At 36.3% G+C, this 11,603-nt stretch overlaps 1 protein-coding gene across 1 annotated transcript in view; it reads left to right on the top strand.

Moving 5' to 3' along the window:
* gpr17 (G protein-coupled receptor 17) overlaps positions 1–10,308 on the top strand; it is an 11,988-nt gene extending 1,680 nt beyond the window's left edge. Inside the window, exon 2 of the mRNA XM_056459927.1 lies at positions 4,716–10,308. Coding sequence (XP_056315902.1) covers positions 4,724–5,743 — 1,020 coding nt within the window. The 5' untranslated portion in view covers positions 4,716–4,723 and the 3' untranslated portion in view covers positions 5,744–10,308. The remainder of the gene's footprint in view (positions 1–4,715) is intronic.
* Positions 10,309–11,603: the final 1,295 nt, after the last annotated feature.

Genomic DNA, 11,603 nt, shown 5'->3' with positions numbered 1-11,603 from the left:
ACACACCAGAGAAACATCGCTTCACATCTGGATTTCACAGTCACAACTGCGCCTTTTTGTCTGGTTTATAGCTCTCTAGTTTTATCTGTTGACGTCCTTCTTTGGACTGGTCTCTACTCCACACCCTCTGAATGTTTGTCTCTGGTCTTCTGAAAATATTGATAAGGGTCTGCCTGTTACTGCAGCTGCACTGGGAGCTCACTGACAAATGTTTTGGTAGCTGAGTTTAGTCATGAAGACAGGCTCCTTGTGCAAAATACTAATGAAAAATGCTTTTGCAACTCCCAAGTAACATTTTTCAGAGGAATATTCTAGGGGGTGTGGTACTGTTGTCTTTCCTAGTAATTTATTTTTAGTATTTAATAAATTCCGATTGTCCTCTTTAGATACGCTGTAAAAAAATCGATTTGTGTTGGGACAACATGAAGGAATTAAGTTAACTTACTATTTTAAAGTTAATTAGTTTTTATAAATTTGTCTTTTAAAAAGTGTATTTGTCATAAAAACATTAAATTGTCCCTCAAAAAAATCCAATAATCGTGTTGTTGTTTCAGCTCATCGCAATTATTTTTTGAAAGTGTGTGTGTGTTTGTGTGTATATATATATATATAGACACACGCTCACATTCAAAAAATGATTGCAATGAGCTGAAACAACAACACAGTTCTTGTATTTTTTGGGGGACAACTGATTATTTAAAAAAAAAAATCTATTATTTATATTATTATAATTATTGTTATGTGATTGAGTATCTGTTAAGAATGTTTGGGGCAATTATTGTGTGTGTATGTGTGTGTGTGTGTGCGCGCAATTTTAATAATTAATTTGGTATTCGTATTCCATATCAAAGCAAAATTTTTACATCTGAATGCTCTGTTTTCGGCTCTGGAATTTCTGACTCCAAATCTTGTCTACAAACATTGAGTTCTTTTAAACTGAAGCGTCCCATTATTATTGAGATTTTTATCAAAGCGAATAAACTGGAGAGATTTTTTCTTATAGATCCCAGGACATGTTGGACTATTTGGAAATGAACAAGCCGACAAACCCGCCCAAACAGCTCTAACAGGAAAGATAAAGGAGAGCAAAATCCCACTTTCGGATTTAAAGCCAGTACTAAAGGCTATATTCTTAACGAATGGCAAGCAGAATGGGATCAGTGCTCAGAAAATAAACTTTTTGAAATTTAGCAAGAAATAGGAAGAAAACGCCTTTCATTTTTAACTCAAGACATGAGATTTTTTACAGAAGATGCCGTATTAGAGACACGACACTCACACATAAACATTTACTCAAAGGAGAAGAACCCTCAAAATGTCAAAATTGCAACAACTAACAATCTGCTGAACATATTCTTGTGGAATGCCCTATTTTTAACGTTATCAGACAATGTTTTTTAATCTGGAGAGACTTAAAATGTAATGTTTTTAAATGTGAATCCTTTTAAAATTTTACAATTTTTATTAAAAGTAAACCTTAAAAACCTCCTTTACATTTTTATCTTATATATTATTATTATTATTATTATTATTATTTATGTATTTTATCTTGTGTATTATTTATTGCTGTTGATGACTTTTAATTGTTAGAATATTTTTATATTTATAGAATAGTGCTGTTTATAAAATCTGGTGAACTTGATCTGTTTGTTTATTTTTTTTGCCATGACATAGCCAGAGAAGCTGATATGTAGGCCCACACGGAATCTGCACGCACTGATTTTTAGCTCATCAATAATTGTGTTTATTTACTTGAGTAAATGTGTGTAAATCTAAATTTATTCAGTTTTTAAATTAATTACAGTATTATTATTGACTAATATGAAAATGTGCATCTGATTTATGCACAATGCAGTTTGCAAAGTAATATTTTCTGTCTTTTAGTAGAGATATTATATGAGAGACTTGCTTTGTTTACCAAATAAAGTGGATATAATTGGATTTGCATTTTTAACATTAAATAAAAGTTAAAAAGGTATTACTTTTTATTTCACATATTAGGGTTTTAGTTATGATACTCCCAAAACAATTCCAAATTTTGACCAAAATTCTCTGCAGAAATGGCAAAAAACGTCCGCAGATTCCGTCTGGCCCTGCTGATATGGCAATAAACTCAAAATGCGCTATCTCTTAATTATTTAATTTGAATGTATTTATTTATTTAAACTTCTTTACCTTTTTATATATTTTTTTTTATTCCTGGGTTGGCAAAGCTGAATTTTATTTTAATCTTTATCACATGATCCTAAATCCACAGTTCCTATTCATTTTTCTTTGAGTTATGAATTTTAATCAAGAAATCTTAAGTTTATTTAGATGCTCCTTTTCTTTACTTATTGTGCAAAACTGTAAATACATCATGACAAAAGTGTGTCATGCCGCTGACCCATACAAGAAATCTCTAAAATCATTTAGAAATTGAAGGAAGCAACATTCCTTTTATTATAGGTGATCATAACCTTTATTCAACAAGCATAAACAAACAAACAAAATAAAGAGATCCAGATCAAGCTCAAGTAACTTTTCCCCTGCTATGAACCTTCCTTTAAAAGGTCTTCAGCTCATGCATGCAGATTTTTCATTCAGCCTGATTATTAATAGAGTAGCTGTTATTAGATGATGGCTAAATATGAATGCCTCTTATAGACAGAGTTTGCTCATCGAATCAACCCATGATTTAACACAGACGCATGCCATAAGGACAGCTGGCTGAGGCTGAAAGCAGATCCAGGGAGGGAGGGAGTGAGTGTGGCGTGGCAGTGGATGTCCATGCACCTTCACCCGCAGTGGAGAACAGACATCTGCTCACGCTGCTGAAACACAAATATCAGAGATGCTGAACTACAGCCAAACAGCAGACCGCTGAAACACTCCCTTCTTTACTGCTGCTGCTCTGATAAAGAGTGCTGCTTAGTGTATTAGCAAAGCGTCCCTTTTGGCTCAGTTTTTGTAAGCATGTTTGAATAATAGAAGTATTTGGAATGGAAACATGTTCCCAAAGGCAAATTAAAACTTGTTCAGTTGTCAGTACAGTTTGTTTCCTTGTAGCAAATTTAAAAGCTTGGAAAAACATTAGAGGCTGCTTTGGACATGATAGAAATGTGTCGAAGCACAAGAAATCGTTGAAAGTGTATTATGGTATGTAGAGAGGCTGACTCCGTTATGTCATTGCTTCATGGTCATTATGACCAAAAAAAATTATTAAGTGGAAAATGGTTATCAAAATTAGAGGGTGGGATTTTAGTATCGCAAATTACAACAACATTACAACAACATTTTCTCAAGTTCCCAGCAGTCAAAATAAGTAGGAAGTCTAGAAGTCCTTACTTTCGTGTGACTTCTGAACATATCACTTGTCTCACTAGGGGGTGGGATAGTTCACAAAATTAAAGTTTCAGTTTGTATAATGCTTCTGTGGTCACCGTTGTTGTTGTTTGTTTTTATTTATAAGAGATCACTGGACATCGCTAGTCTATGCATTGCTGTTCATTTTGATCAGCTGTTCTTTAGTATCTTTCACAGTTCACTGAATGTAGAGGGATTTTTGTTACCTGCAACTTTGTCACCCAAGATTTTCCAGAGATTTTCAGCTTCATGGAACTGTTTTCCCATTTTGCTCTGACGAGGCTCATTGTCCTCCATGAAAACTGTTGCCTTAATGGTTGAGAAACGCAAGGGAAGAACCATGTTGCATAAGGAGATTCTGATGAACATTGCATTCACTTTAATATGTAGCTTTATGAAACCCATGACACACCAAGCTGACCTCCAAGAGTGGTGACAAAACTGTCTGTTTTGTTGCCTTGGATTGGTTGCATCTGGTGCCATCTGGGCCAAAAAGCAGTGAGTGAACATATCAAATCGACAAGTTGACTATAATTTTAAAATGTCAGCAAAATCACCTGTTTTATCATTACTTTAGATATTACGCTAGAGAATCATTGAAATACTAGCTGTAAAGTGGCAAAGATAAAGTAGCAATGGTTTCTGCTGTTTTGACGCCAGCTGCAGATGTGAAGGAATGGCGAAAGTAATTCCTTTTACAAAATGGTTTTTGAACCATTTGGTTTTCTTTTTTATATACACGATTATGCCGTCAAACTCTTGTATAAATACAATATCACACTTGTTGCATTGCGATATTGCTGTATATCGTCACTGGTGGGACACTAAGGCACTTAGCCTGCGGCCTTGTACTTATGCACGCCTCCCACCACTGCCGATATACGGCCATATCACACTGCTCCGAGTGTGATATTGCTTATATATAGTGGTTCAAAACTCTTTTACTCAATTTTGGAAATTTTAGACTGTTTTCATTTTTCATAGGCATGATTGAGGTGTTGCATTTCCTCATAATTCAACCCCCTTAGAAAAATACTCTATAAATGTCTTGAATGACTTGAATCACTTTTGATGTTCCATTTTGCAATTTTGCCACAGGTTTCCAGTGAGGGTTTGGTTTAGGAGTATGGGTATTATATGGATAAGGCTTCATAATAAACAGTTTTTACTCTCGAAAATTAATTATGCCTATGGAAACCATATATATATATATAATTGTGTGTCTAAAATTTTTATATATATATATATATATATATATATATATATATATATACATATATATACATATATACATATATATACATATACATATACAAACTGAGAAAATGATTTTGAGGTAATAATACAACTGCATATTCTTCTGTTTTCAGTTATAAAAATGGAGTCCTCCTTGACAGAACTTGCCACCTTGCTGCCCAACCAGTCCACGGAGAGCTGCCCGTCTGTGGAAAACACAGTAGAAAACACATTGTTTGGAATCTACTACATCATAGTTTTCCTCCTGGCACTTGGCGGCAACAGCCTTGCCCTGTGGATCTTTGCCCGCCAGAGAAACAACTCGTCACCAGCCAACGTCTTCCTGCTCCACCTTGCTATTGCCGACTTGTTTTATGTCTTTATTTTACCCCTCAGGGCCACTTATCATTTAACTGGAGGTCATTGGCCATTTGGTGAAATCCCTTGTCGTCTGGCAGGCTTTTTCTTCTATGTCAACATGTATGCCAGTTTGTACTTCCTGGCCTGTGTTGCAGGTGACAGATACCTTGCTGTGGTGCATGCTGTGCGCTCCCTCAAGGTCAGACGCCCTCGTTACGCTCACATTGCCAGTTTTGCACTTTGGATTTTGGTGATTGTGTCTATGGCACCCCTGCTGGTCACCAAGCAGACTGTAGAAGTCAATGGCTCAACCGTATGTTTGCAACTGTACAGAGAAAAGGCCTCGTGGCGTGCTCTAGTCTCTCTTGTTGTAGCTTTTACACCTCCCTTCATTGCCACACTTTCCTGCTACCTGCTGATAGTTAACAGTCTGCGCAAGGGTTCAAGGCTGGAGCCAGCATTAAAACTCCGGGCTCTTCGTACCATAGGTCTGGTCATGTTTATCTATGTAGTGTGCTTTTTGCCTTATCACTTAAGTCGTGCAACTTTTATCCTGGGCTACGGACACCCAGACCTGTCCTGCCAAATCAAAAGAGGACTAGCTCTGGCTAACCGTCTTACCTCCTCGCTGACCTGCCTGAATGGGGCTCTGGATCCTCTGGTTTACCTGTTTGCAGCGGAGAAGTTCAGGGGAAGCGTTCGCAGGATTTTCTGCCGAGACAAGTCAGGAGGGTCTGGCGCTACTAGCGGGGAGCTAAAAGGGACACATGAGAGTTCTCTGAGTGCAAAGTCTGAGTTCTGAATAATTAAATACAGAGGGTATGAATATTTTTCATCAGATGAAGTGATGTCGGCCAACACTTCCTGATCGTGTATGGTCAATATAAAGTCTAGGCCCAAGATCAATTCACACTGCATTGACAGATGCTGCCCCAAAGATCAGATTCATGTATTAACCCTGTTTGGCATTGCTAGGCACTTCAGTGCTTGACATGTTCAAATGTTCAAAGTGCAAAAGTATAAAGCATAGTTGCGATACTTGATTCTGATTGGTTAAGCCATGTTCAAAAATTACACTACACACAGTTCATTTAACAAACTGTTTTACGAGTGGCTGGAAGATCCTTCTGCATTATAGAATTATGAATAGATGACAGGGTTTCATTTTAGAGCTCACCCTTCTCTGTCTCTTGCTCACAGCAGACTAATGGAAGATATTCTGCCAAACGATCACAACGAAAGTAAAGTGACATTTGCCAGATAGGGTGAACCATATTTTGAATTTGTACTCTGGATTATGGCAATCCAGTGCAAACACTATGTGAATGAATTCCTTAATTGTAGGGCCCAGGGAGAAGTTGGAGGTTCAGTGCCTTGCTCAAGGGTCTCACCACATAGTAATAGTATTCATACTGTTTTATACTTCTGTGTCGAATGATCGCCATGACCCATGGTGCATGCCTTGCGCGGAGGCATGCATTTATACTTATGTGTGCGGTTTGTGTTGTTTTGCAATAACACTTCCAAAACGCTAGTTGGCAGTAGGTTTTTATGTTCCTCTGTGTCGAGTTTTTTCGCTGGTGCTTTTTTTTTCTGAATGCTACCTTAATGTACAAGTAGCTAAAATCCAGTCATTCTGAGGTGGGAACTTGCAGACGTGCAACAATTTTAACCATAAGGTAAACACAAAGCAAAACTCTCCATCTGGAGCTTCTTCACGGGACTCAACGCTTGCTCCAACGGGTTCACGTAGCTCTCGGTCCCGCCCACACTTGTCAGCGCTACTAAGCCGATTAAGTTTGCGCTATGCGTCGTTGCGACGTGTGGTTACATTTTTTGAGAGGTCAGTGTCGGTGTCAGCCACGGCGAGGGCTATGCAACCACGCGAAGACTGCGCTGGAGCATACGCATACTCGTGCACTTGACGCAGAGGAATAAATCAGCCTGGTTTATACTTCTGCATTAAGTGATTGGCGTGACTCTCGGCACCTGCCTTGCTCATAGCCGTGAATTTATACTTCTGCATGCTGTTTGTGTACACTGCAGTAACTCTTCTGAAACGCTAGCTGGCAGTGAGGTTTTTATGCCCCTCTGTGTCAAGTTTCTTTGCGGGTGGTTTTTTTTTTTTTCTTAATGTAGCTTAAGTAGCTAAAACTCGTTCATTCACAGGCAGGAACCGACAGACGTGCAACAACTTTAATCATAAGGTAAACACAAAACATCTGGAGCTCCTTCATGGGACTTCACTGCCCACACTCGGCACAACAACCAAGCTGACCTATCACAGAGCTTGTGCTATGTAGTTACATTTTTTGAGAGGTGCTCGTCAGTGTTGGCGTCAGCTATGCAAGGGGGGCTATGCAAGGAGGGCTATGCAAGGAGGGCTATGCAACTGCGCGAAGGCTGCGGCAGACCATACACGTGTGCTTGACACAGAAGTATAAATAAGCCTTTAGTCATGATATTGGTGGTAGAAGAGAGCACTGGTTATTCACTCCTCCCACCATCAATCCCTGCCAGACCTGAATCTGGCTATCAAACAAGTAAGCATTCTCTGCCCTAATTAAAGATCATAAACTTTTTTTTTTTCCTGTCTATATCTTTGCATGGCATACTTGTTTACCTCAGAAATACCATTGTAAGCAAAGTGAATTTTGTCAAATTATAATTTTATTACCAACTTTTATTACTATATTTTAAAACCACTTCTGCACTGTCAAGGAAATTCTTCTCATGCAGGAGAAACAATGATGCCAGGTTTCCATTCAATGACTCTTATTATAGTCTTTCTTTTTATGTGCCATGAACCAGTCTGGTTTAACTTGTAAGTTGTGGCAGTCTCAGATGTCAAAGTTCTTCAAAGATTTTTACATACAAGTCTGTTATTGTAGGGACATCAGCATTACATCTTCACACCTCTTAACACACTGCTGAATGAAACAAACTGTGGTTATTTGCTTTACAGTACTTGTCAATCAGGTGGCCTCTGTGTAGTCCTCGGCCAAGGAAATCTATATAAATAAACTATAATAGTACTCTTCGGATAAATAGATAAATAATGCATGTAAAAGAAAATTAAATATATTATGACAAAATAAAATTAGACAATTTCAGACCAGATTTTATTTAAGCTCCTTTAAAGGCATGTTGCAACTACATTTTTTAAAAAAGGCTCATTATTGTCGTTGTTACTATCATGAAGGAAATGTTCATTCCTCAAAAGCTTCTTTACAGTAAAAAGTGTTTAGGATGATCAAATCATATTTTACACTAAGAAACAAATATTTATATATTAAAACAATTTAAGAATTTAAAAAAAGGTTATTTGGGGGACCTAAAATGGTTCTTCTTTGAAATCATTGTGAAAACTTTATTCTAGAACTTTTATTTTTAAGAGTGAAACATTTTAGTGTTTGGTGTCATTGATTATTTTTCAAGCTGAAGAATTGCCTTTAATTTATTGCGGAGTAAGAACACAACACATAAATTAAAATGGAATATCTGAAAAGTGACATCCTATAATCAGCGTCTGTTGGTGCAGTAGGAATTGGCCTTTACGCATCACCAAATATGTGACTTGGATGTGAAAGTGATTTGGGGCTAAACTTCAAGGAATTAGTGACTACTAAGTAAGCTGCCAAAATATTGAGGAATCCGTTGAGGTTTAAGAAGGCGTGACATGCATAAACTCTTATGATTGCTGTCTTTTATACGTTAATGTTTTTTATTAGCATATTGCCTTTTTTGCTATTGACGTGCGTTGACTTGTACTTGTAAACAGTGAGCACTTCCTTACACATTCTTATTGCGTTCAGTGTGAATTTGACTAATGAATTTCATACCACTTGTCCAAACTATGCACATAATCGTTTTGTAATGGTCCACTGGGGGATTTTCTGATTATAGCATTCTCAGGCTGTGGATAAGAATGTGCGAGTCAAAATGAATACTTCTTTTACATTCCTTGATGACTACACTTGTTATTAAGACACTATATAACCAGCTAATATTCTCAATGTATCTTTTATTGTTCAATGTATATACAGTGATGGCTATTATATTCAGATCTGAAAATATTCACCTTTTTTGTTTCCAAAAATGACAGTTTCATATTGTTTCATGAAGCTTTTAACTGTAATACTTGTTATGTCCACATTTTACAGAAATTACAGCAGCACATTACAGAAATTACTGCTGGCATGCTGCGTAGCAATTTGCACACTATCCGTCCTAAATAAATTGTATTTGAAAATTGAATTAAAATGTCACAAATCATAGTATGTTAAAATAGTGCCAAAGGTTCCCGGATGGTTTCCTATTTGCGGTAAAATAAAAATAAAAAAAGCTTAGTGTAGAAGCTTCCATACTCTAACTGCTGCCCACAGTGGATGTTGGACGTGAATTCGATTAGAACTACAAACGCAGGTGAAAAGTGTAAATAAACTACAAACATGGCGGACGCACGAGACCAGCCGTCAAGTAGAAAGGCTTAGGTTAAGATGTTTGTATGAATGTTAATTAATATCTAGCCAACTGAAAAAAACATTTAAATCGCGTTTTTTGTGTTACATTTCATCTGCAACAACAATACTGACCATATAAAGACGTGTTTGGACATTAACGTCTGAATGCATGATTATCCAAAGACCTGAGGAGATTTATCTGCATGAAAGACTTGTGAATGGGAATTAACCTGCAGCTGCTTCTCCAATAAGGTATGAACTTAAATTTGACAGAAATATGGATGATTTATAGGGCTCATAACTAAGCAACACAACTATCTGTTAATGAGGAAGTATGTGCCAAAGCTTGCATCCTCGCCTGTATGCATATATTTAAAAGTATATATTTTTCCTTCACAAAAAGTACACACTTTTAGGGCGTAGTACCTAGAATGCGAATTGGGACACAGCAAGTATTTCTTGAAAACTTATATAATACTAATATTCTCGCATTTCCTGTGAAATACGTCTTGTTTTTGTTTTGTTTTTGTTTTGTTTTTTTGTAAGGAAAATTACCGAAATCTCCTTATGATTACTCTGTTCTATGATTTATAGAGTATGACTTCTGAAGGATGGTGTTTCATTACTCCATTGAGTTTGCTAATTCAACAAAACCTAAATATGCGAAGTGCTCTAATGGCAGATGCTGTGTAATTACAATATTCTAATGCCATGAAATATTGGTTTTGTTATCACGTGTTAAAATAAATATGATATTCACCCTTATTTATATTTTGAATTGTAACCAGTTTTTATACATGTATTATTTTTGTCATCATACTTCATTTATTTTCTGTATCTCTCAAGTAAATACAGTTTGTAAATACTCTAAAGTGAATTTAATAAATGTAAATTTAATATTCAATGTTTTTTTGGGTGGGTGTTTTTTTATTATTACATTTATTACATTTACAACACATCCTCAGCTCACTTTATTCTTCATAACACTTAACTTGTGAGTATCATCTCATCTAACAGCTGTTATGTTCACAATAGGCATGTGAACACATATTTTATCTGGAGTTTGCATCGCACACACTTTGGCTGAGTTGTATACAGCATAACCACTTTATGTCTGTGTGTGCATGAGAGAAAGGACGCGAAATGGAAACCACCAGATTGATGTGTCTGTGCCACTATTCAAGTTCTCATTTCATATCATGTGACTCTGACTGTGAGCTGTCAGCAGATTATTTTCTCTCTCTTTGTCTCACTTTCTGTCTCTCTCACTCAGTGTCTTTGCTTCTCTTTCCTCATATTTTTGCAAGGCTTCCTGTCCATTAGCGTAACAGGCAGGGCATCTTCACCGTGTGACAGAAAGAGAGAGGAAGGAGAAGACTGTGATCAGTATGCAATGGTATTGGTTTTGCTCAAACTTACTCAAGAGTGCCCTGGCAGTATGATCACTAAACCAAAACAAAACGTGTCATTCATTTGAACATTCATAGCAGAATTTAAGCAGAAGGTTTAGGATCTGGCAGTATGTGCGCATCAAAAAAACAAACTTCAGACGTTTTATTCAAGTATTTTTGCTAAAAAAAAAAAGTTTAGCTGAAGGTTTAGTACCTGGCAATGCAGTCAACAGAACAAAAACAATCATTAAACATCTCATCTGAACCAAAAGATAGCAGGATAGATAGCAAAATGTATAGAATTTGGCACTGTGAGCAACAAAATAAAGCAAAACATTAGCTTTCCAAAATAAATTTAGCAGAGAGTTTACCACACTTAAAAAAAAAAAAAAAAAAAAAAAAAAAAAAAAAAAAAAATATATATATATATATATATATATATATATATATATATATATATATATATATATTCAACTATGTAACTTAATTGATACACATTTTAACATATTTTAGGCAAACGGAACCCAAGAGGAAAACTCATTTTGAAGCAGTGATGTCAAATAAGTATAATTTCAATTACCTTGTGAATTAAACTTGCCTTGAACACAGTTTACACTTGTGGAGCCAATTAATCTCAATCCCTTAATTTGGACAAGCAGAATTTGCCGTTATTTATTGCTGTTTAATCTATAAATATACTTACTGTTGACTGAGATCTCACAATTAGCATTAGCACAGTTCCTGGTGCTAATGCTAGTTAGCAACAAACATTAAAGGGCACCTATGATGAAAATCATCATTTGTGAAC

This window comes from Danio aesculapii, chromosome 6 (assembly GCF_903798145.1).
Source record: "Danio aesculapii chromosome 6, fDanAes4.1, whole genome shotgun sequence".
Lineage (NCBI taxonomy): Eukaryota > Metazoa > Chordata > Actinopteri > Cypriniformes > Danionidae > Danio > Danio aesculapii.
This window is presented reverse-complemented; position numbering and strand designations above follow the sequence as displayed.